Source organism: Lissotriton vulgaris, chromosome 11 (genome assembly GCF_964263255.1).
Source record: "Lissotriton vulgaris chromosome 11, aLisVul1.2, whole genome shotgun sequence".
NCBI classification, from domain to species: domain Eukaryota; kingdom Metazoa; phylum Chordata; class Amphibia; order Caudata; family Salamandridae; genus Lissotriton; species Lissotriton vulgaris.
Window position 1 is genome coordinate 35,826,183 of NC_141699.1, and position 26,920 is coordinate 35,853,102.

Below are 26,920 nucleotides of genomic sequence, written 5' to 3' on the forward strand. Positions count from 1 at the left end.
ATTACACCCTACAGTCTTTCCTTTCACACCCCTGTACTCCAGAAAAATGGTCACATAATTCACTTTACATTTCTTTCTCTGACTGCAAACTGAGGGGGGGGGGGGTGTAAACACCAATCCCCGTGTTAAAAACATAAGCAGCAGCAGCCTGGCGGCAGACCTCTGTCTTTGAAGTGCAGCGAATGCAACAGGACAAATACAGGGGTTAAGGCCTCTCTTTCATTGCTTGGACTTTTGCTCATGACCCACAATTTTTAGAAGCATTTTGCTGCCAACTATAAGCCCTTGAAGGCGCAGGACACGGCGATGCAAAGCCTGGAAGAGGGATGGATGGGGGGGGGGGGTCTCCCCACCTTCAGGGAACATGCCGCAGAAAAATCTCAAACCTTTCTGAATTTTCATCTGTTTCATGTAGGGATAAGCTGCGTGTGGGCGTGTGCGCGCGTGTGTGTGTATGTGTGTGTGGGGGGTGTGTGCGCGCGCTCTACGGTGTTATTTTGTTTTAGTTTGGGGGTTATGTTGGCACAGACGAGGCTCACAGCGCCTCCTGGGTACATCCTTGAAGGTCACGCGAGGCGTCACAGCAGGGGGCTGCGAAGATCACACAATGCATTGGTGCTTCGAAGTGCAAGGCCATGAGCAAGCGCTACACACAGCTCGATCCCTGTCCCGGGGGTCTGTGTGTCACTCTCGGTGCTTCGAAGTGCACGGCACTCAGCAGGCGCTACACACGGGTAGATAGATCCCTGTCCCGTGGGTCTGTGTGTCTCGGTGCTTCGAAGTGCAAGGCACTCAGCAGGCGCTACACACGGGTAGATAGATCCCTGTCCCGTGGTCTGTGTGTCACTCTCGGTGCTTCGAAGTGCAAGGCACTCAGCAGGCGCTACACACGGGTAGATCCCTGTCCCGTGGGTCCGTGTGTCTCGGGGGTGACCCCTCGTTGTAACTCTGCCCTTCCTCAGAGGCTGCGGAGCCCCCAGACTCGTGGTACCCACATCTCGAGATAATTGCCCGATGAGTGGGGGCGGGGCCCCGAAGGGCCCTGGGAACGGCGCGAGAATAAAGGAGGCCTGTCTGGGGTTCACGGGTAATCCTGCGAGCTCATTTGAATATCCTGCCCCGAGTGCCAACACGAGCTAATGCGGGATCAATGGGCCGAGGGGGCACCAGCCCCCCTCTGCCCAGGGCCCCCAGGCCCCCTCCGCCCAGGACCCCCCAGTCCCTCCCCTTCTCCTCTCAGAGTCAAGTTTACAGGACGGGGGCGCCCCCCCCCCCCCCCCCCCCCCTCCCCTCCAGGGAGGGATGGCCAGAGATCGGAGCGCGGATTTACAGCCTGCAACCCGCAGGGTGGGATCTGATGTCCCGGAGAGGGGGGGAGGGGGGGGGGGGGGGGGGGGTGCTGCTGAGGGGGGCAGGCAGAGGCCACACAACTTCATGGGACTTCAGGCCTAGCACACTTTTGCCACATTCCCGTCTCCTTGCAGCACCGCACATGCATCAGACATGTGATAACCACCAGTTCAGCTGCGCAGCTTGACACATAGATGAACATGTGATTGACAACACGGAAGTTCAGTCGCCGCCTGACAGTCAGACCAGACATGGGCTTCCCAGCAATCCTCTATTCAGCCTAAAACACAGATCAGATATGTTCACAACAATTCTACTCGTTCTACCTGAAACTCGGATCATGCATTTAATTTCCAACATACATTTGCTGTAGCCTGAAACATGGATGGCACACGTGAATCCCAACGTGAATTTCCATCAAAGCCGGAAATGTGCGTCAGTCATGGGACTCCCCACCCATCTTACCACAATTGCCCAAAACACAGATCAGACATGTCTCAACATTGGATTCCACTGCAAGTGACACGTGGATTATAGACGTGATTCCAAACAGGTGTCGCCTGTCGCTTGTTGGTCAAGCATGCGATTCTGAGCAAATTTTCCCATTTTGAGCAGACATGTTACAAACATTTCATCCTATCATAGCTGAACATACGAATGACATACATGAATGATTAAAACCTCCACCCGTGGCCTGTACAAGGAGGCTGCCTGACTCTGACCAGTCCACGGATCGTAGCCAGTGAACCCCACACAACTGCTGTAGGATCCCTCAGAAGCCTGATCACGCATACCGCGTGAGACATACTACGGCATCAGCGTCCGGCACAGGATGAGACATGTGTCATCTGATCCCAAAAAGGAAAGCTGCCTCAGTCACATAAAAGGGTGACGCGAGATCCCAGCAACGCGTTGCGTTGAATCCAAAGACATGGATGAGACAAGTGAACGCGCTGCGGCCAGATGCAGAAATAAGACGTGGTTGCCAACAAAGCACCCCACAGTGGGCCAACACACACATCACACCAGTGACTCTCAAAACATTGACAGACTGCAGGCTGACTCACTGATCACACACGCTTCCCAAACAAATCACTGAAGCAGAAGAGAGATGGGATTGTCAAACACATGGATGAAATATTCAATTCCCACAAAATCATCGCATCTCTTCCACACACAGAGATCATTCGTGTGACTCCCAACAGAGGATCCATTGAAGGCTGACCTGGGGATCCGCTTACCACTCCCACCAGATCTTTGCAGACATCGCATTCTGCCATGGTCAGATACAAGTTTGAGACAATCGACCCAAACAAATCTTCCCACTGCGCTCAAGAATCACATTCGAACATGAGATCCACCAGAAATGGTCTCATCAAAGTGCATCAGGCAGATCGGATTAGATACCCAAGGAATCCTGCCTGTGAGCGTGACACACAGATCACAACTAGGAGTTCTGATATTTCACCATATTGTTGCCAAATTATGGATCAGGTACGTGATTACCACAAATACATTCCATTACAGTCTCACATGCAGATCATACATGCAATTCTCAACAATCATGCCACCGTAGCACTCAAACCTATAGATCACTCCCAGCAAGTTGTAACTTACTACACACACCAGTTGTGCGACGTCACAAATGTGGCCCATTGTGGGAGAGCGCGTGGCCCAGATGCCCCATTTCAACAAATTCTCTTCTCACCATAGTCCAGTAAATGGATCAGACAAGTATTTCCCAATAAGTCATCTCATCACAGCCCAACACACAGACCACAGAGGAGATTGTCAAACATCACAGCCCAACACACAGAACACAGAGGATATTGTCAAACATCACAGCTCAACACACAGACCACAGAGGAGATTGTCAAACATCACAGCCCAACACACAGAACACAGAGGATATTGTCAAACATCACAGCTCAACACACAGACCACAGAGGAGATTGTCAAACATCACAGCCCAACACACAGAACACAGAGGATATTGTCAAACATCACAGCTCAACACACAGACCACAGAGGAGATTGTCAAACATAACAGCCCAACACACAGACCACAGAGGAGATTGTCAAACATCACAGCCCAACACACAGACCACAGAGGAGATTGTCAAACATCACAGCCCAACACACAGACCACAGAGGAGATTGTCAAACATCACAGCCCAACACACAGACCCCAGAGGAGATTGTCAAACTTCACAGCCCAACACACAGACCGCAGAGGAGATTTTCAACATCACAGCCCAACACACAGACCCGAGAGGAGATTGTCAAACTTCACAGCCCAACACACAGACCACAGAGGAGATTTTCATCATCACAGCCCAACACACAGACCACAGAGGAGATTTTCAACATCACAGCCCAACACATAGACCACAGAGGAGATTGTCAAAGATCAAAGCCCAACACACAGACCACAGAGGAGATTTTCAACATCACAGCTCAACACACAGACCACAGAGGAGATTTTCAACATCACAGCTCAACACACAGACCACAGAGGAGATTTTCAACATCACAGCTCAACACACAGACCACAGAGGAGATTTTCAACATCACAGCTCAACACACAGACCACAAAGGTTATTTTTATACATCACAGACCAACTCACAGACCACAGAGCTAATTTTTTAACATCACAGCCCAATACACTGACAACAGAGGGGATTTTCAAACACTAAATCTCAACACACAGACCACAGAGGTGAATTTCTAACGTCAAAGCCCAACAAACAGACCACAAAGGTTAGTTTTATACACCACAGCCCAACACACAGATAACAGGAGGGATTTTCAAACACCACAGACCAACACACAGACCAACACACAGGCCACAGAGGTGATTTTCAAAGATCACACATCACAGTCCAACTCACAGACCACACTGGTGATTTTTATGTGTTCATCTCATTGTAGCCAAGATATTGATCATAAATACAAATCCCATGAATGAATCTAATTGACAAATGATTGGGACGTGTCACTCTCACCAAGACATGCCGCACTTCCTGAACCATGTGGAGAACATGTCACTCCAAGAAAGAGTTCTGTCGGAGTCTGAAGTACGGATCACAACAAAATGTCCCATCATCTCCCAATCTATGTGTGGACATGTGTGACTCCAACTGGTCATTTCTTTGTAGCGTGATACAGAGATCAAACATGTGAATCCCAACTGGGATCAGGTATGTGAATCTCTGTAAAGATCAGAGAAGTGACTTCCAAAACATCTCATCCCCCTCAGTCCTCCTGTCCACACCAATAAAGAACAACTAAGAGCTTTGGTTAGTAGCTGGCTGGGCACAGCGCCTTGAAGCCACTTTCCTAGTATTTCAACACTCTACAAACCTCCTAAATCTCACAAATGCAAATAAAAGGCGCTTTCAGATGTCCCTGTTCACAAACGGGCAAAGGTGTGGCATTTCATGTACATGTTTAACTCTCCGGAAGAGAGACTTTCTCAACAGATTGTAAGTCAGCCTCCACAACGTCCAGGCTCAGCCCCATTTACAATAAAAAGTCGCGAAAGATGAGCTCCCGACAGCCCCTTTCAGCAAAGAAGTGTCAGTGGCAGCCCCCCGCGTCTCGTGCAGTGGGGGGCACCCCCCGAGAGGTAGCTAACACTTCATCACCACACACTGCTCTTACCCAGTGGTACATGGCACTGGGGCACACAAGTAGAGAGACGCATGTTACCCACAGACACACCTGCACTCCTAGGACCTCCGAGGACCCTTGACTCAGCGCCTAAGAGAGGCGGGCGGGCTTACAGGAGCTGCACACACAGCTCCTGCACTAACACTGAACTGCACACCTCCACTCAGACACTGCACTTACCTTTCCAGAAACAAGCTGCGAGCAACAGACCCACCGCTGCACAGAGGCGCAAACTCCAGGACTTGGGACCCCTCCGATAATCCATGGTGGTCCCCACGTGCAGAGATGGTGCAGCCATCATGCTCCTCCTCAGCAGGGGGTCCGCGGGACCCTGCCCCAGCCCAGGCTCCAAGGGGTCATGCTCTGCGCCAGTGAGAAGCTGCCCTCCAGCCCCCCCAGCCCCGCAGCCAGCGAGGGACTCTCACGGCCAAGGCTGCGAGATGCCGGGGCGCCTCCATCCCTCCCGGAGCTGGGTGAAGTTTACAGCGCTGTGTCACGGGCTCCAGGGCATCAAGGCGCAGATCCCACCTCTTCCAGCCACACTCAGCCGACTCAGTCCATGCCTTTTAATTTAAAAACATGCGCCAAAGAGTTTGCAGCGCAGCAGCTGAGAAGCCTCCTCGCCTGCCTCCTCCTCCTCCTCGTGTGTCGGGATGTGAGAGCCTTCATCCATAGCAGCCCTCACAGGCTTCTTGCTGCTGTCTCTTAAGCAGTCCTTCTGGGCCAGCGGACTGTTCAAGGCCCGACTGCGCCATCTAGTGGCCGCTTCGGGGATTGCGCGCTCAGAATGTGCAGGAGCCACAGGAGACATGGCTGACACAGTAAAGTCCCTTGATGCTTCCCACAGCTCGGCAGGTTACTGGCACCCTCTCCAGGCAGGCCCTGGCAAACCCCCCAAACATGCCCTGGCAGCCCTCTCCAGACAGGCCCTGGCAAACCCTCCAGACCGGCCCTGGCAAACGCTCCAGACAGGCCCTGGCAAACGCTCCAGACAGGCCCTTGCAGCTCTGGTAGTCAGAGCTGCCGTCTGTAGCCCTTTAGCCTGTAGGCAGCTCCATCCTCTAGTAGTCAGAGCTGCCGTCTGTAGCCCTTTAGCCTGTAGAGTGCCCCACACTCTGGTAGTCAGAGCTGCTGCCTGTAGCACTTTAGCCTGTAGGGTGTCCCACAATCTGGTAGTCAGAGCTGCTGCCTGTAGCACTTTAGCCTGTAGGGTGTCCCACACTCTGGTAGTCAGAGCAGCTGCCTCTAGCACTTTAGCCTGTAGGCAGCTCCATCCTCTGGTAGTCAGAGCTGCTTTCTGTTGCCCTTTAGCCTGTAGGATATTCCATACTCCAGTAGTCAGAGCTGCCACCTGTAGCACTTTACCCTGTCGGGTGTTCCATACTCTGGTAGTCACAGCTGCCGGCTGTAGCCCTTTAGCCTGTAAGCTGTTCCATACCCCTGTAGACAGATCTGTCACCTCTAGCTCTGTAGCCTGTAGGCAGCTCCATCCTCTGGTAGTCAGAGCTGCCTTCTGTTGCCCATTAGCCTGTAGGATGTTCCACACTCCAGTAGTCAGAGCTGCCACCTGTACCCCTTTAGCCTGTAGGATGCTCCATACTCTGGTAGTCAGAGTTGCCGGCTGTAGCCGTTTAACCTGTAGGATGTTCCATACCCCTGTAGACAGATCTGCCGCCTGTACCTCTGTAGCCTGAAGGCATATCCATCCTCTGGTAGTCAGAGCTGCCTTCTGTTGCCCTTTAGCCTGAAGGATATTCCATACTCCAGTAGTCAGAGCTGCCACCTGTAGCCCTTTAGCCAGTAGGGTGTTCCATACCCCTGTAGACAGATCTGCCGCCTCTAGCTCTGTATCCTGTAGGCAGCTCCATCCTCTGGTAGCCAGAGCTGCATTCTGTTGCCCTTTAGCCTGTAGGGTGTTCCATACTCCAGTAATCAGAGCTGCCACCTGTAGCCCTTTAGCCTGTAGGGTGGTCCATACTCCAGTAGTCAGAGTTGCCACATGTAGCCCTTTAGCCTGTAGGGTGTTCCATACCCCTGTAGACAGATCTGCCGCCTGTAGGTCTGTAGCCTGTAGGCAGCTCCATCCTCTGGTAGTCAGAGCTGCCTTCTGTTGCCCTTTAGCCTGTAGGATGTTCCATACTCCAATAGTCAGAGCTGCCGGCTGTAGCCCTTTAGCCAGCAGGGTGTTCCATACCCCTGTAGACAGATCTGCCGCCTCTACCTCTGTAGCCTGTAGGCAGCTCTATCCTCTGGTAGTCAGAGCTGCCTTCTGTTGCCCTTACCCTGAAGGATATTCCATACTCCAGTAGTCAGAGCTGCCATCTGTAGCCCTTTAGCCTGTAGGGTGTTCCATACCCTGTAGACAGATCTGCCGCCTGTAGCTCTGTAGCCTGTAGGAATCTCCATCCTCTGGTAGTAAGAGCTGCCTTCTGTTGCCCTTTAGCCTGAAGGGTGTTCCATACTCTGGTAGTCAGAGCTGCCGGCTTTAGCCCTTTAGCCTGAAGGGTGTGTCATACCCCGGTAGACAGATCTGCCGCCTGTAGCTCTGTAGCCTGTAGGAATCTCCATCCTCTGGTAGTAAGAGCTGCCTTCTGTTGCCCTTTAGCCTGAAGGGTGTTCCATACTCTGGTAGTCAGAGCTGCCAGCTGTAGCCCTTTAGCCTGTAGGTTGTTCCATACCCCTGTAGACAGATCTGCCACCTGTAGCTCTGTAGCCTGTAGGCAGCTCCATCCTCTGGTTGTCAGAGCTGCCTTCTGTTGCCCTTTAGCCTGTAGGATGTTCCATACTCCAGTAGTCAGAGCTGCCACCTGTAGCCCTTAAGCCTGTCGGGTGGTCCATACTCTGGTAGTCAGAGCGGACAGCTGTAGCCCTTTAGCCTGTGGGGTGTTTTTACCCCTGTAGACAGATCTGCCACCTCTAGCTCTGTAGCCTGTAGGCAGCTCCATCCTCTGGTAGTCAGAGCTGACTTCTGTTGCCCATTAGCCTGTAGGATGTTCCACACTCCAGTAGTCAGAGCTGCCACCTGTAGCCCTTTAGCCTGTAGGGGGCTCCATACTCTGGTAGTCAGAGTTGCCGGCTATAGCCGTTTAGCCTGTAGGATGTTCCATACCCCTGTAGACAGATCTGCCGCCTTTACCTCTGTAGCCTGTAGGCAGCTCCATCCTCTGGTAGTCAGAGCCGCCTTCTGTTGCCCTTAGCCTGAAGGATATTCCATACTCCAGTAGTCAGAGCTGCCACCTGTAGCCCTTTAGCCTGTAGGGTGTTCCATACTCTGGTAGTCAGAGCTGCCAGCTGTAGCCCTTTAGCCTGTAGGTTGTTCCATACCCTGTAGACAGATCTGCCGCCTGTAGCTCTGTAGCCTGTAGGAATCTCCATCCTCTGGTAGTAAGAGCTGCCTTCTGTTGCCCTTTAGCCTGAAGGGTGTTCCATACTCTGGTAGTCAGAGCTGCCAGCTGTAGCCCTTTAGCCTGTAGGTTGTTCCATACCCCTGTAGACAGATCTGCCACCTGTAGCTCTGTAGCCTGTAGGCAGCTCCATCCTCTGGTTGTCAGAGCTGCCTTCTGTTGCCCTTTAGCCTGTAGGATGTTCCATACTCCAGTAGTCAGAGCTGCCACCTGTAGCCCTTAAGCCTGTCGGGTGGTCCATACTCTGGTAGTCAGAGCGGACAGCTGTACCCCTTTAGCCTGTGGGGTGTTTTTACCCCTGTAGACAGATCTGCCACCTCTAGCTCTGTAGCCTGTAGGCAGCTCCATCCTCTGGTAGTCAGAGCTGACTTCTGTTGCCCTTTAGCCTGAAGGATATTCCATACTCCAGTAGTCAGAGCTGCCACCTGTAGCCCTTTAGCCAGTAGGGTGTTCCATACCCCTGTAGACAGATCTGCCGCCTCTAGCTCTGTATCCTGTAGGCAGCTCCATCCTCTGGTAGCCAGAGCTGCATTCTGTTGCCCTTTAGCCTGTAGGGTGTGTTCCATACTCCAGTAATCAGAGCTGCCACCTGTAGCCCTTTAGCCTGTAGGGTGGTCCATACTCCAGTAGTCAGAGTTGCCACATGTAGCCCTTTAGCCTGTAGGGTGTTCCATACCCCTGTAGACAGATCTGCCGCCTGTAGGTCTGTAGCCTGTAGGCAGCTCCATCCTCTGGTAGTCAGAGCTGCCTTCTGTTGCCCTTTAGCCTGTAGGATGTTCCATACTCCAATAGTCAGAGCTGCCGGCTGTAGCCCTTTAGCCAGCAGGGTGTTCCATACCCCTGTAGACAGATCTGCCGCCTCTACCTCTGTAGCCTGTAGGCAGCTCTATCCTCTGGTAGTCAGAGCTTCCTTCTGTTGCCCTTACCCTGAAGGATATTCCATACTCCAGTAGTCAGAGCTGCCATCTGTAGCCCTTTAGCCTGTAGGGTGTTCCATACCCTGTAGACAGATCTGCCGCCTGTAGCTCTGTAGCCTGTAGGAATCTCCATCCTCTGGTAGTAAGAGCTGCCTTCTGTTGCCCTTTAGCCTGAAGGGTGTTCCATACTCTGGTAGTCAGAGCTGCCGGCTTTAGCCCTTTAGCCTGAAGGGTGTGTCATACCCCGGTAGACAGATCTGCCGCCTGTAGCTCTGTAGCCTGTAGGAATCTCCATCCTCTGGTAGTAAGAGCTGCCTTCTGTTGCCCTTTAGCCTGAAGGGTGTTCCATACTCTGGTAGTCAGAGCTGCCAGCTGTAGCCCTTTAGCCTGTAGGTTGTTCCATACCCCTGTAGACAGATCTGCCACCTGTAGCTCTGTAGCCTGTAGGCAGCTCCATCCTCTGGTTGTCAGAGCTGCCTTCTGTTGCCCTTTAGCCTGTAGGATGTTCCATACTCCAGTAGTCAGAGCTGCCACCTGTAGCCCTTAAGCCTGTCGGGTGGTCCATACTCTGGTAGTCAGAGCGGACAGCTGTAGCCCTTTAGCCTGTGGGGTGTTTTTACCCCTGTAGACAGATCTGCCACCTCTAGCTCTGTAGCCTGTAGGCAGCTCCATCCTCTGGTAGTCAGAGCTGACTTCTGTTGCCCATTAGCCTGTAGGATGTTCCACACTCCAGTAGTCAGAGCTGCCACCTGTAGCCCTTTAGCCTGTAGGGGGCTCCATACTCTGGTAGTCAGAGTTGCCGGCTATAGCCGTTTAGCCTGTAGGATGTTCCATACCCCTGTAGACAGATCTGCCGCCTTTACCTCTGTAGCCTGTAGGCAGCTCCATCCTCTGGTAGTCAGAGCCGCCTTCTGTTGCCCTTAGCCTGAAGGATATTCCATACTCCAGTAGTCAGAGCTGCCACCTGTAGCCCTTTAGCCTGTAGGGTGTTCCATACTCTGGTAGTCAGAGCTGCCGGCTGTAGCCCTTTAGCCTGTAGGGTGTTCCATACCCCTGTAGACAGATCTGCCACCTCTAGCTCTGTAGCCTGTAGGCAGCTCCATCCTCTGGTAGTCAGAGCTGCCTTCTGTTGCCCTTTAGCCTGTAGGATGTTCCATACTCCAGTAGTCAGAGCTGCCAGCTGTAGCCCTTTAGCCTGTAGGTTGTTCCATACCCTGTAGACAGATCTGCCGCCTGTAGCTCTGTAGCCTGTAGGAATCTCCATCCTCTGGTAGTAAGAGCTGCCTTCTGTTGCCCTTTAGCCTGAAGGGTGTTCCATACTCTGGTAGTCAGAGCTGCCAGCTGTAGCCCTTTAGCCTGTAGGTTGTTCCATACCCCTGTAGACAGATCTGCCACCTGTAGCTCTGTAGCCTGTAGGCAGCTCCATCCTCTGGTTGTCAGAGCTGCCTTCTGTTGCCCTTTAGCCTGTAGGATGTTCCATACTCCAGTAGTCAGAGCTGCCACCTGTAGCCCTTAAGCCTGTCGGGTGGTCCATACTCTGGTAGTCAGAGCGGACAGCTGTAGCCCTTTAGCCTGTGGGGTGTTTTTACCCCTGTAGACAGATCTGCCACCTCTAGCTCTGTAGCCTGTAGGCAGCTCCATCCTCTGGTAGTCAGAGCTGACTTCTGTTGCCCATTAGCCTGTAGGATGTTCCACACTCCAGTAGTCAGAGCTGCCACCTGTAGCCCTTTAGCCTGTAGGGGGCTCCATACTCTGGTAGTCAGAGTTGCCGGCTATAGCCGTTTAGCCTGTAGGATGTTCCATACCCTTGTAGACAGATCTGCCGCCTGTACCTCTGTAGCCTGTAGGCAGCTCCATCCTCTGGTAGTCAGAGCTGCCTTCTGTTGCCCTTAGCCTGAAGGATATTCCATACTCCAGTAGTCAGAGCTGCCACCTGTAGCCCTTTAGCCTGTAGGGTGTTCCATACTCTGGTAGTCAGAGATGCCGGCTGTAGCCCTTTAGCCTGTAGGGTGTTCCATACCCCGGTAGACAGATCTGCCGCCTGTAGGTCTGTAGCCTGTAGGCAGCTCCATCCTCTGGTAGTCAGAGCTGCCTTCTGTTGCCCTTTAGCCTGTAGGATGTTCCATACTCCAATAGTCAGAGCTGCCACCTGTAGCCCTTTAGCCTATAGGGTGTTCCATACTCTGTTAGTCAGAGCTGCCGGCTTTAGCTCTTTAGCCTGTAGGGTGTTCCATACCCCTGTAGACAGATCTGCCACCTCTAGCTCTGTAGCCTGTAGGCAGCTCCATCCTCTGGTTGTCAGAGCTGCCTTCTGTTGCCCTTTAGCCTGTAGGATGTTCCATACTCAAGTCGTCAGAGCTGCCAGCTGTAGCCCTTTAGCCTGTAGGTTGTTCCATACCCTGTAGACAGATCTGCCGCCTGTAGCTCTGTAGCCTGTAGGAATCTCCATCCTCTGGTAGTCAGAGCTGCCTACTGTTGCCCTATAGCCTGAAGGGTGTTCCATTCTCTGGTAGTCAGAGCTGCCAGCTGTAGCCCTTTAGCCTGTAGGTTGTTCCATACCCCTGTAGACAGATCTGCCGCCTGTAGCTTTGTAGCCTGTAGGCAGCTCCATCCTCTGGTTGTCAGAGCTGCCTTCTGTTGCCTTTAGCCTGTAGGATGTTCCATACTCCAGTAGTCAGAGCTGCCACCTGTAGCCCTTAAGCCTGTCGGGTGTTCCATACTCTGGTAGTCAGAGCGGACGGCTGTAGCCCTTTAGCCTGTGGGGTGTTTTTACCCCTGTAGACAGATCTCCCACCTCTAGCTCTGTAGCCTGTAGGCAGCTCCATCCTCTGGTAGTCAGAGCTGACTTCTGTTGTCCATTAGCCTGTAGGATGTTCCACACTACAGTAGTCAGAGCTGCCACCTGTAGCCCTTTAGCCTGTAGGGTGCTCCATACTCTGATAGTCAGAGTTGCCGGCTGTAGCCATTTAGCCTGTAGGATGTTCCATACCCCTGTAGACAGATCTGCCGCCTGTACCTCTGTAGCCTGTAGGCAGCTCCATCCTCTGGTAGTCAGAGCTGCCTTCTGTTGCCCTTAGCCTGAAGGATATTCCATACTCCAGTAGTCAGAGCTGCCACCTGTAGCCCTTTAGCCTGTAGGGTGTTCCATACTCTGGTAGTCAGAGCTGCCGGCTGTAGCTGTTTAGCCTGCTGGGTGTTCCATACCCCTTTGGACAGATCTGCCACCTGTAGCTCTGTAGCCCATAGGCAGCTCCATCCTCTGGTAGTCAGAGCTGCCTTGTGCTGCCCTTTAGCCTGTAGAATACTCCATACTCCAGTAGTCAGAGCTGCCACGTGTAGCCCTATAGCCTGTAGGGTGCTGCATACTCTGGTATTCAGAGCTGCCAGCTGTAGCTGTTTAGCCTGTAGGGTGTTCCATACCCCTGTAGACAGATCTGCCACCTCTAGCTCTGTAGCCTGTAGGCAGCTCTATCCTCTGGTAGTCAGAGCTGCCTTCTGTTGCCCTTTAGCCTGTAGGGTGTTCCATACTCCAGTAATCAGAGCTGCCACCTGTAGCCCTTTAGCCTGTAGGGTGTTCCATACTCCAGTAGTCAGAGTTGCCACCTGTAGCCCTTTGACCTGTAGGGTGTTCCATACCCCTGTAGACAGATCTGCCGCCTGTAGGTCTGTAGCCTGTATGCAGCTCCATCCTCTGGTAGTCAGAGCTGCCTTCTGTTGCCCTTTAGCCTGTAGGATGTTCCATACTCCAATAGTCAGAGCTGCCACCTGTAGCCCTTTAGCCTGTAGGGTGTTCCATACTCTGGTAGTCAGAGCTGCCGGCTGTAGCCCTTTAGCCTGTAGGGTGTTCCATACCCCTGTAGACAGATCTGCCACCTCTAGCTCTGTAGCCTGTAGGCAGCTCCATCCTCTGGTAGTCAGAGCTGCCTTCAGTTGCCCTTTAGCCTGTAGGATGTTCCATACTCCAATAGTCAGAGCTGCCCCCTGTAGACCTTTAGCCTGTAGGATGTTCCATACTCTGATAGCTAGAGCTGCCGCCTGTAGCTCTTTATCCTGTAGGATGTTCCATACTCTGATAGTCAGAGCTTCTGCCTGTAGCCCTCAAGCCTGTAGGGTGTTCTTAATGCCTCTAGCCCAAGCTGCTGCCTGTAGAACTTTAGCCTGTAGGATGTTCCATACTGCGATAGCCAGAGCTGCCAGTTGTAGCCCTTTACCCTGTAGGGTGTTCCATACTCTGAAAGTCAGAGCCCCTCCTGTAGCCCTTTAGGCTGTAGGGTGATCTATACTCTGGTAGCCACTGCTGCTGCCTGTAAAGTGGAGGTGACAGCACATGAGGGCTCGTACCTTCAAAACAAGTGGAGCTGACAGCACATGAGGGCTCGTACCTTCATAGCAAGTGGGGCTGACAGCACATGAGGGCTCGTACCTTCAAAACAAGTGGGGCTGACAGCACATGAGGGCTCGTACCTTCAAAACAAGTGGAGCTGACAGCACATGAGGGCTCGTACCTTCAAAACAAGTGGAGCTGACAGCACATGTGGGCTCGTACCTTCAAAACAAGTGGGGCTGACAGCACATGAAGGCTCTTACCTTCAAAACAAGTGGAGCTGACAGCACATGAGGGCTCGTACCTTCAAAACAAGTGGAGCTGACAGCACATGAGGGCTCGTACCTTCAAAACAAGTGGAGCTGACAGCACATGTGGGCTCGTACCTTCAAAACAAGTGGGGCTGACAGCACATGAAGGCTCGTACCTTCAAAACAAGTGGAGCTGACAGCACATGTGGGCTCGTACCTTCAAAACAAGTGGGGCTGACAGCACATGAAGGCTCTTACCTTCAAAACAAGTGGAGCTGACAGCACATGAGGGCTCGTACCTTCAAAACAAGTGGCGTTGACAGCACATGTGGGCTCGTACCTTCAAAACAAGTGGAGCTGACAGCACATGTGGGCTCGTACCTTCAAAACAAGTGGAGCTGACAGCACATGTGGGCTCGTACCTTCAAAACAAGTGGAGCTGACAGCACATGTGGGCTCGTACCTTCAAAACAAGTGGGGCTGACAGCACATGAAGGCTCTTACCTTCAAAACAAGTGGAGCTGACAGCACATGAGGGCTCGTACCTTCAAAACAAGTGGAGCTGACAGCACATGAGGGCTCGTACCTTCAAAACAAGTGGAGGTGACAGCACATGTGGGCTCGTACCTTCAAAACAAGTGGAGCTGACAGCACATGAGGGCTCGTACTTTCAAAACAAGTGGAGCTGACAGCACATGAGGGCTCGTACCTTCAAAACAAGTGGAGTTGACAGCACACGAGGGCTCGTACCTTATTTCCAAGTGGAGCTGACAGCCCATATTGGCTCGTACCTTCATACCAAGTGGAGCTGACAGCACATGAGGGCTCGTACCTTCTTTTCAAATGGACCTGACAGCACATAAGGGCTCGTACCTTCATACCAAGTAGAGGTGACAGTACACGAGGGCTCGTACCTTCATCCCAAGTGGATCTGACAACACAGGGCTCGTACCTTCATCCCAAGTGGAGCTGACAGCACACGAGGGCTCGTACCTTCATACCAAGTGGAGCTGACTGCACATTAGGGCTCGTACCTTCATTCCAAGTGGAGCTGACAGCACATGAAGGCTCGTACCTTCATTCCAAGTGAAGCTGACAGCACATGGGGCTTGTACCTTCATTCCAAGTGGAGCTGACAGCACATGATGGCTCGTACCTTCATTCCAAGTGGAGCTGACAGCACATGAGGGCTCATACCTTCATTCCAAGAAGAGCTGACAGCACATGGGGGCTCGTACCTTCATACTAAGTGGAGCTGACAGCACAGGAGGGCTCAAACCTTCATACCAAGTCAAGCTGACAACACCTGGGGGCTCGTACCTTCTTACCAAGTGGAGCTGACAGCACACGAGGGCTCGTACCTTATTTCCAAGTGTATTTGATAGCAAATTAGGTCCCGTACCTTCATACCAATTGGAGCTGACAGCACATTAGGGCTCGTACCTTCATAGTAAGTGGATCTGACAGCACACAAGGGCTCAAACTTTCATTCCAAGAGGAGCTGAAAGCACACAAGGTCCCTTACCTTCATCCCAAGTGGAGCTGACAGCACACAAGGGCTTGTAACTTCATGCCAAGTGGAGCTGACTGCACACGAGGGCCCGTACCTTCATTCCAAGTGGAGCTGACAGCACATGAGGGCTCAAACCTTCATACCATGTCAAGCTGACAACACATGAGGGCTCGTACCTTCATTCCAAGTGGATCTGACAGCACATGAAGGCTCGTATTTTCATTCCAAGTGGAGCTGACAGCACATGAGGGCTCGTACCTTTATACAAATGGAGCTGACAGCACCCAAGGGCTCGTACCTTCATCTCAAGTGGAGCTGACAGCACACGAGGGCTCAAACGTTCATTCCAAGCGGAGCTGACAGCACATGAGGGCTCGTACCTAAACACCACATGGCGCTGACAGCCTATGAGGGCGCGTACCTTCACACCAAGTGGAGCTGACAGAGCATGAGGGCTCAAACTTTCATTCCAAGTGGAGCTGACAGCACACCTCGTACATTCATAGCAAGTGGAGGTGACAGCACATGAGAGCTTGTACCTTCTTACTTAGTGGAGCTGACTGCACATGGGGGCTCGTACCGTCACACCAAGTCGAGCAGTCAGCACATGAGGGCTCGTAACTTCATTCCAAGTGGAGCTGACAGCACCTGAGAGCCAGTATCTTCATTTCAAGGGGACCTGACAGCACATGAGGGCCCGTACCTTCATACCAAGTGGAGCTGACAGCACATGAGGGCTGATTCCTTCATGCCAAGTGGAGCTGACAGCACATTAGGGCTCTAACCTTCATATCAAGGGGAGCTGACAGCACATTAGGGCTCGTACCTTCATAGCAACTGAAACTGCCAGCACTGAGGGCTCGTACCTTAATTCCAAGTGGAGCTGACAGCGCATGAGGGCTCGTACCTTCATACCAAGTGGAGCTGACAGCACATGATGGCTCGTACCTTCATAACAAGTGGAGCTGACAGCACCTGAGGGCTTGTGCCTTCATTCCAAGTGGAGCTGGCAGCACATGATGGCTCGTACCTTCATACCAAGTGGAGCTGACAGCACATGATGGCTCGTACCTTCATCTCAAGTGGAGATGACAGCACACGAGGGCCCGTACCTTCATACCAAGTGGAGCTGACAGCACATGAGGTCTGATTCCTTCATGCCAAGTGGAGCTGACAGCACATTAGGGCTCTAACCTTCATATCAAGGGGAGCTGACAGCACATTAGGGCTCGTACCTTCATAGCAACTGAAACTGCCAGCACTGAGGGCTCGTACCTTTATTCCAAGTGGAGCTGACAGCGCATGAGGGCTCGTACCTTCATACCAAGTGGAGCTGACAGCACATGATGGCTCGTACCTTCATAACAAGTGGAGCTGACAGCACCTGAGGGCTTGTGCCTTCATTCCAAGTGGAGCTGACAGCACATGATGGCTCGTACCTTCATAACAAGTGGAGCTGAAAGCACCTGAGGGCTCGTACCTTCATCTCAAGTGGAGATGACAGCACACGAGGGCTCAAACTTTCATTCTAAGTGGAGCTGACAGCACATGAGGGCTCGTAACTTCATGGCAAGTGGAGCTGACAGCAGATGGGGTTCGTACCTTCATTCCGAGTGCAGCTGACAGCACACAAGGGCTCAAACTTTCATTCCAAGAGGAGCTGAAAGCACACAAGGTCCCGTACCTTCATCCCAAGTGGAGCTGACAGCACACAAGGGCTTGTAACTTCATGCCAAGTGGAGCTGACAGCACACGAGGGCTCAAACCTTCATACCATGTCAAGCTGACAACACATGAGGGCTCGTACCTTCATTCCAAGTGGAGCTGACAGCACATGAAGGCTCGTATTTTCATTCCAAGTGGAGCTGACAGCACATGAGGGCTCGTACCTTCATACAAATGGAGCTGACAGCACCCAAGGGCTCGTACCTTCATCTCAAGTGGAGCTGACAGCACACGAGGGCTCAAACTTTCATTCCAAGTGGAGCTGACAGCACATTAGGGCTCGTACCTTCATTCCAAGCGGAGCTGACAGCACATGAAGGCTCGTATTTTCATACCAAGTGGAGCTGACAGCACCTGAGGGCTCGTAACTTAATTCCAAGTGGAGCTGACAGCACATGAGGGCTCGTACCTTCATACAAATGGAGCTGACAGCACCCAAGGGCTCGTACCTTCATCTCAAGTGGAGCTGACAGCACACAAGGGCTCAAACTTTCATTCCAAGCGGAGCTGACAGCACATGAGGGCTCGTACCTAAACACCACATGGCGCTGACAGCCCATGAGGGCGCGTACCTTCACACCAAGTGGAGCTGACAGCGCATGAGGGCTCAAACTTTCATTCCAAGTGGAGCTGACAGCACACCTCGTACATTCATAGCAAGTGGAGGTGACAGCACATGAGGGCTTGTACCTTCTTACTTAGTGGAGCTGACTGCACATGAGGGCTTGTACCTTCTTTCTTAGTGGAGCTGACTGCACATGGGGGCTCGTACCGTCAAACCAAGTCGAGCAGTCAGCACATGAAGGCTCGTAACTTCATTCAAAGTGGAGCTGACAGCCCATGATGGCTCGTACCTTCATACCAAGTGGAGCTGACAGCCCATGAGGGCTGATTCCTTCATGCCAAGTGGAGCTGACAGCACATTAGGGCTCTAACCTTCATATCAAGGGGAGCTGACAGCACATTAGGGCTCGTACCTTCATAGCAACTGAAACTGCCAGCACTGAGGGCTGGTTCCTTCATTCCAAGTGGAGCTGACAGCACATGATGGCTCGTACCTTCATAACAAGTGGAGCTGAAAGCACCTGAGGGCTCGTACCTTCATTCAAAGTGGAGCTGACAGCACATGAGGGCTCAAACTTTCATTCTAAGTGGAGCTGACAGCACAGGAGGGCTCGTAACTTCATAGCAAGTGGAGCTGACAGCAGATGGGGTTCGTACCTTCATTCCAAGTGCAGCTGACAGCACATGAGGGCTCGTACCTTAATTCCAAGTGGAGCTGACAGCACATGAGGGCTCGTACCTTCATACTAAGTGGAGCTGACTGCACAAGGGGGCTCGTACCTTCACACCAAGTCAAGTGGTCAGCAAATGAGGGCTCGTACCTTCCTTCACAGTGGAGCTGACAGCACATGATGGCTTGTACCTTCATACCAAGTGGTGATGACAGCAGATGGGTGCTCGTACCTTCATAGCAAGTGGGGCTGACAGCACATGAGGTCCCATACTTTCATATCAAGTGGAGCTGACAGCACCTGAGGGCTTGTACCTTCATTCCAAGTTGAGTTGATAGCACATGAGGGCTCGTACCTTCATTCAAAGTGGAGCTGACTGCACATGAGGGCTCAAACCTTCATTCCAAGTGGAGCTGACAGCACCTGAGGGCTCATACCTTCATTCCAAGTGGAGCTGATGATAGAGGGGAAAGATTTTACTATATGAATATCCTGGGATATTCTTATCGCTTAGCCAGCATTAACCCCTGTGTAGGCCCTGCTGCTTGTAAGTTAGAGGCCTCAGTTACGTTGACCAGAGTGCAGCCATTTTCTCTTGATCAGAAAGCAGGTCTGACCCAAGCTTCACCCAGCTCCACTTCTGCGAGGCTCAGCACTCCTGTTTGTAGCCCCCACCCTATTGTGTGCTAAATTCACGAACGTTAAAGTTCAATTTCCCATCAATTCTTTCAACACACCCCGCACCGACACCTAAGGCTGTGCATGAGAAAAGGGAAATTCCCGCCGCAGCTACGCCAAGCTTGAGTGATAAATGTGGCGACAAGCATTACAGACTGGTACATACACACATGAATAGAGTTCTTTTGCGCAACAATAACACTTTTCTGCCTATTCCGCCACCCAAGCAGAATTAATGACAATATTCCAGTTCACAAGGCACGACCTTAGTCTAGACAAGTGTACGTGTCGCATTTACAAGAATAGGGTTACATTTGAGCGTAATGATGGGAAAGATATAGGCCAGGCTGTAGGTGACGATGGAAGGGCATGTGGTACGAGATGGCGTGAGATGACGTGACCAGCTTCTCACCAGCCTGAAACATATAAAAAGGAGGCTCGCAAAGACCTCTTTGAATTACTCCTTCTTAGTGAGTTCTTCCCATGGGTTACTCGAGAGCCCATGTATTTAGTACATGTACTTTAATTTTGATGCTTTGGGTTATATTCTGTTTTATGAAATGTTGCATTTGAAATGTTGCCTTTGCTATATATTCTGTTAATCTTGCTTTTTCTTCATTATATTTGAAGTGTTTTTATTGCATTTTATGGACTTCTCACTTATAAGCGAATGTGAGAATTTTCCTATATGAACTGCACTTTATATTCCATGAGTAATCTCAATGAAATGGACTTTACCTTTTGTAAGTAATCTATCTCAAAACCTACATTTGCTTATAAGTATTTACTCACTTCCAATCAGGAAACTGTATTTAGTATAATCAAATCAGTCTTACATTGAATGCGGAGCGCTAGACTAAGAATTCATGTGATTTCTCATGCTATGAATGTATTTTTTAGAAGCTGTACCTTCATAATAAACCTGTTAAACTTTCAGCCTCGGTTTCCACTGCTCATATATCTGTTTTTCTCTATTTTTAGAGCAAGGGTTCCTGCACAACCGGTTACAAATTAAGGGGTCCCATTGTCCTTAGTTCTCTCTCACGGTCTCCCCAGCGCAGGCTTCTGAGCCGCTGCGCCCCCGCCCCCGCCCCTGACCCCTCCTGCCCTGTAATAAATCTCCCCCTGACACTGACAGCCCATGATGGCTCGTACCTTCATTCCAAATGGAGCTGACAGCACATGAAGGCTTCTACCTTCATTCAAAGTGGAGCTGACAGCACATGGGGCCCGTCCCTTCATTCCAAGTGGAGCTGACAGCACATGAGAGCCAGTATCCTCATTTCAAGGGGACCTGAAAGCACATGAGGGCCTGTACCTTCATACCAAGTGGAGCTGACAGCACATGAGGGCTGATTCCTTCATGCCAAGTGGAGCTGACAGCACATTAGGGCTCTAACCTTCATATCAAGGGGAGCTGACAAGACATTAGGGTTTGTACCTTCATAGCAACTGAAACTGCCAGCACACGAGGGCTTGTTCCTTCATTCCAAGTGGAGCTGACAGCGCATGAGGGCTCGTACCTTCATACCAAGTGGAGCTGACAGCACATGATGGCTCGTACCTTCATTCCAAGTGGAGCTGACAGCACATGATGGCTCGTACCTTCATATTAAGTAGAGCTGACAGCGTATGAGGGCACGTACCTTCATATCAAGTACAGCTGACAGTGCACGAGGGCTCCTAACTTCATTCCAAATGCAGCTGACAGCACTTGAGGGCTGACTCCTTCACGCCAAGTGGACATGACAGCACATGATGGCTCGTACCTACATACCAAGTGGAGCTGACAGCACATTAGGGCTTGTACCTTCATACTAAGTGGAGCTGACAGCACACGAGGGCTTGTACCTTCATACCAATTAGAGCTGACAGCACACGAGGTCTTGTACCTTCATACCAAGTGGAGCTGACAGCACACGAGTGCTTGTACCTTCATTCCAAGTGGAGCTGACAGCACATGAGAGCCTGTAACTTCATTGAAAGTGGAACTGACAGCACACAAGGGCTCGTACCTTCTTACCAAGTTGAGCTGACACCACACGAGGGCTCGTACCTTATTTCCAAGTGTATTTGACAGCAAATTAGGTCCCGTACCTTCATACCAATTGGAGCTGACAGCACATGAGGGCTTTTAACTTCATACCAAGGGGAGCTGACAGCACATGAGGGCTCGAACCTTCTTAGCAAGTGGAGCTGACAGCATATGGGACTCATAACTTCATTCGAAGTGGAGCTGACAGCGCATGAGGTCCCGTACCTTCATACCAATTGGAGTTGACGGCACATGAAGGCTGTACCTTCATACCAAGTGGAGCTGACAGCACATGAGGGCTCGTACCTTCATTCCAAGTGGAGCTGACAGCACATGAGAGCCTGTAACTTAATTCAAAGTGGAACTGACAGCACACAAGGGCTCGTACCTTATTTCCAAGTGTATTTGACAGCAAATTAGGTCCCGTACCTTCATACCAATTGGAGCTGACAGCACATGAGGGCTTTTAACTTCATACCAAGGGGAGCTGATAGCACATGAGGGCTCGAACCTTCTTAGCAAGTGGAGCTGACAGCATATGGGACTCATAACTTCATTCGAAGTGGAGCTGACAGCACATGAGGTCCCGTACCTTCATACCAATTGGAGTTGACAGCACATGAAGGGTGTACCTTCATACCAAGTGGACCTGACAGCACATGGGACTCGTACCTTCATTCCAAGTTGAGCTGACAGCACACAAGGGTTCGAACCTTCATAAAAATAGGATCTAACAGCACATGAGGGCTCGTGAATTCATACCAAGCGGAGCTGACAGCACATGAGGGCTCGTACCTTCATAGCAATTGGAGCTGACAGCACATGAGGACTCGTACCTTTATACCTAGTGGAGCTGACAGTACATTAGGTCTCGTACATTCATTCCAAGTGGAGCTGACAGCACACAAGGGCTCGTACCTTATTTCCAAGTGTATTTGACAGCAAATTAGGTCCCGTACCTTCATACCAATTGGAGCTGACAGCACATGAGGGCTTGTATCTTCATACCAAGGGGAGCTGACAGCACATGAGGGCTCGAACCGTCATACCAAGTGGAGCTGACAGCATATGGGACTCATAACCTCATTCGAAGTGGAGCTGACAGCACACGAGGGTTCGAACCTTCATAAAAAGAGGATCTGACAGCACCCGAGGGCTTGTATCTTCATACCAAGTGGAACTGACAGCACATGAGAACTCATACCTTCATTCCAAGTGGAGCTGACAGCACAAGAGAGCCTGTAACGTCATTCCAAGTGGAACTGACAGCACACAAGGGCTCGTACCTTCTTACCAAGTGGAGCTGACAGCACACGAGGGCTCGTACCTTATTTCCAAGTGTATTTGACAGCAAATTAGGTCCCGTACCTTCATACCAAGTGGAGCTGACAGCACATGAGGGCTCGTACCTTCATTCCAAGTGGAGCTGACAGCGCATGAGAGCCTGTAACTTCATTCCAAGTGGAACTGACAGCACACAAGGGCTCGTACCTTCTTACCAATTGGAGCTGACAGCACATGAGGGCTCGTACCTTCATTCCAAGTGGACCTGACAGCACATTAGGGCTCAAACCTTTATTCCAAGTAGAGCTGACAGCACATGAGGGCTCTTACCTTCATGCCAAATGGAGCTGACAGCACATGATGGCTCGTACCTTCATACTAAGTGGAGCTGACAGCGCATGAGGGCACGTACCTTCATATCAAGTACAGCTGAGAGTGCACGAGGGCTCCTACCTTCATTCCAAATGCAGCTGACAGCACTTGAGGGCTGATTTCTTCACGCCAAGTGGACATGACAGCCCATTATGGCTCGTACCTACATACCAAGTGGAGCTGACAGCACATTAGGGCTTGTACCTTCATACTAAGTGGAGCTGACAGCACACGAGGGCTTGTACCTTCATACCAATTAGAGCTGACAGCACACAAGGGTTTGTACCTTCATTCCAAGTGGAGGTAACAGGAAATGAGGGCTTGTACCTTCATTCCGAGCTGACAGCACATGAGAGCCTGTAACTTCATTCCAAGTGGAACTGACAGCACACAAGGGCTCGTACCTTCTTACCAATTGGAGCTGACAGCACATGAGGGCTCGTACCTTATTTCCAAGTGTATTTGACAACAAATTAGGTCCCGTACCTTCATACCAATTGGAGCTGACAGCACATTAGGGCTCGTACCTTCATTCCAAGTGGAGCTGACAGCACCTGAGGGCTCGTACCTTCATAGCAATTGGAGCTGACAGCACATGAGGGCTCGTACCTTTATACCTAGTGGAGCTGACGGCACATGAGGTCTCGTACATTCATTCCAAGTGAAGCTGACAGCACGTGGGAGCCAGTACCTTCTTTCCAAGTGGAACTGACAGCACACAAGAGCTCGTACCTTCTTGCCAAGTGGAGCTGACAGCACACGAGGGCTCGTACCTTATTTCCAAGTGTATTTGACAGCAAATTAGGTCCCGTACCTTCATACCAATTGGAGCTGACAGCACATGAGAGCTTGTATCTTCATATCAAGGGGAGCTGACAGCACATGAGGGCTCGAACCTTCATACCAAGTGGAGCTGCTGCATATGGGACTCATAACTTCATTCGAAGTGGAGCTGACAGCACATGAGGTCCCGTACCTTCATACCAATTGGAGTTGACGGCACATGAAGGCTGTACCTTCATACCAAGTGGACCTGATAGCATATGGGACTCGTACCTTCATTCCAAGTTGAGCTGACAGCACACGAGGGTTCGAACCTTCATAAAAAGAGGATCTGACAGCACAGGAAGGCTTGTACCTTCATACCAAGTGGAGCTGACAGCACATGAGGACTCGTAACTTTATTCCAAGTGGAACTGACAGCACACGAGGGCTCAAACCTTATTTCCAAGTGTATTTGACAGCAAATTAGGTCCCGTACCTTCATACCAATTGGAGCTGACAGCACAGGAGGGCTTTTAACTACATACCAAGTAGAGATGACAGCACATGTTGGCCTGTACCTTCATACCAAGTTGAGCTGACAGCACATGAGTGCCGTACCGTCATACCAAGTAGGGATGACAGCACCTGAGGGATTGTACCTTTATTCCAAGTGGAGCTGACAGCACACGAGGGCTAATACCTTCATACCAAGAGGAGATCACAGCACATGAGGGCGCGTACCTTCTTTCCAAGTGGAGCTGATATCACATAAAGGCCTGTACCTTCATACCAAGTGGAGCTGACAGCACATGAGGGCTTGGCTTGTACCTTCATTCCAAGGGGAGCTGACGGCACACAAGGGCTCGTACCTTCATTCCAGGTGAAGCTGACAACAGACGAGGGTTTATACCTTATTTCAAAGTGGAGTTGACAGAACATGAGGTCCCGTACCTTAATACCAAGTGGAGGTGACTGCACATGAGGGCTCGTACCTTATTTCCAAGTGAATTTGACAGAACATGAGGTCCCGTACCTTAATACCAAGTGGAGCTGACAGAACATGAGGGCTCATACCTTCATACCAAGTGGAGCTGACAGTACATGAGGGCTTTTCCTTCATACCAAGTGGAGCTGACAGCACATGAGGGCTCACACCTTCATTCCATGTGGAGCTGACAGCACATGGACCTCATACCTTCATACCAAGTCGAGCTGACAACACATGAGGGCTCGAACCTTCATACCAAGTGAAGCTGACAGCACCTGAGGGCTTGTGCCTTCATTCCAAGTCGAGATGACAGCACTTGACGGTTCGTACTTTCATACCAAGTGGAGCTGAAAGCACCTGAGGGCTCGTAACTTATTTCCAAGTGGAGTTGACAGAATATGAGGTCCCGTACCTTAATACCAAGTGGAGCTGACAGCACATGATGGCTCGTACCTTATTTCCAAGTGAAGTTGACAGAACATGAGGGCTTGTACCTTCATTCCAAGTGGAGATGACAACACATGAGGGCTCGTACCTTCATTCCAAGTGGAGCTGACAGCACATGAGGGCCCATAGCTTCATACCAAGTGGATCTGACAGCACATGAGTGCTCGTACCTTTAATTCCAAGTGGAGCTGACAGAACATGAGGGCTTGTACCTTCATTCCAAGTGGAGATGACAACACATGAGGGCTCGTACCTTCATTCCAAGTGGAGCTGACAGCACATGAGGGCCCATAGCTTCATACCAAGTGGATCTGACAGCACATGAGTGCTCGTACCTTTAATTCCAAGTGGAGCTGACAGAACATGAGGGCTTGTACCTTCATTCCAAGTGGAGATGACAACACATGAGTGCTCGTACCTTTAATTCCAAGTTGAGCTGACAGCACATGGTGGCTTGTACCTTCATTCCAAGTGGAGCTGACAGCACATGAGGGCTCGTACCTTCATTCCAAATGGAGCTGACAGCACATGAGGGCCCATAGCTTCATACCCAGTGGATCTGACAACACATGAGTGGTCGTACCTTTAATTCCAAGTGGAGCTGACAGCACATGGGGGCTTGTACCTTCATTCCAAGTGGAGCTGACAGCACATGAGGGCTTGTACCTTCATTCCAAGTGGAGCTGACAGCACACGAGGGCTCGTACTTTCATACTAAATGGAGCTGACAGCAGATGAGGGCTCGTACCTTCATACCAAATGGAGCTGACAGCACCTGAGGGCTCGTACCTTCATCTCAAGTGGAGCTGACAGCACACGAGGGCTCAAACTTTCATTCCAAGTGGAGCTGACAGCATACAACGGCTCATACCTTCATAGCAAGTAGAGCTGACAGCACATGGGGCTCGTACCTTCATTCCAAGTGGAGCTGACAGCACATGAGGGCTCGTACCTTCATTTCAAGTGGAGCTGACAGCACATGAGGTCTCGTTCTTTCATACTAAGTGGAGCTGACTCCAAATGGGGGCTCGTACCTTCACACCAAGTCGAGCAGTCAGCACATGAGGACTCGTAACTTCACAGCAAGTGGAGCTGACAGTACATGGGGCTCGTACCTTCATTCACAGTGGAGCTGGCAGCACATGAGGTCCGTACTTTCATATCAAGTTGAGCTGACAGCACCTGAGGGCTCGTACCTTCATACCAAGTTGAGTTGACAGCACATGAGGGCTCAAACCTTCATTCCAAGTGGAGCTGACAGCCCATGATGGCTCGTACCTTCATTCCAAGTGGAGCTGACAGCAAATGAAGGCTCGTACCTGCATTCAAAGTGGAGCTGACAGCACATGAGAGCCAGTATCTTCATGGTAGAGAGACAACATTTCGAAAATAAAATATCGATATACAATAATATCGATGTTTTAATTTCGATGTTATAGAATATCGATGTGCAATAATATCGATAGACAGAATTTCGATATTAAGGTAAGTAATATCGAAGTCGGTAATATCGATATCAAAAATATTGAGGTTACTAATATCAAAATTTTGTTTAGTGTTGTGTATTTTTATATGTATTTTATATGTTTGTTAAACATGTTTTTTAATGTATGTTTAGAAATTAGTAATTTTGTTTACATTTTGCGTTTTGGTATGTTTGATTAATGAATACTTATTATTTAATAATTAATTGGTAATTAATTATTTTTAATTAGTTAATTACATTAATTAGAGTTAATGTAGTATTATTTATTATTTTTGTTATTAGTAATTAATAAATAATTGGTAATTAATTATTATTAATTGATTAAATGACAATTACATTTTGTAAGCGATTTATTTATGTGTAGTGGGTTGTGTGTTTATAAGGGAATAGGGTGTGACATAATTAAACTAAATTAATTAAATGGATTGTATTTATTTATTGGTATCTATTAATTAATTGGTAATTTTTATTTT

The 26,920-nt window shown here is 50.5% G+C and overlaps 1 protein-coding gene across 2 annotated transcripts in view; it reads right to left on the minus strand.

The window, feature by feature from the left end:
- TMEM132C (transmembrane protein 132C) overlaps positions 1–5,659 on the minus strand; it is a 1,238,854-nt gene extending 1,233,195 nt beyond the window's left edge. For both annotated transcript variants that reach the window (XM_086942679.1, XM_086942678.1), the window contains exon 1: positions 5,204–5,659. In XM_086942679.1, coding sequence (XP_086798805.1) covers positions 5,204–5,324 — 121 coding nt within the window. In that variant the 5' untranslated portion in view covers positions 5,325–5,659. The remainder of the gene's footprint in view (positions 1–5,203) is intronic.
- Positions 5,660–26,920: the final 21,261 nt, after the last annotated feature.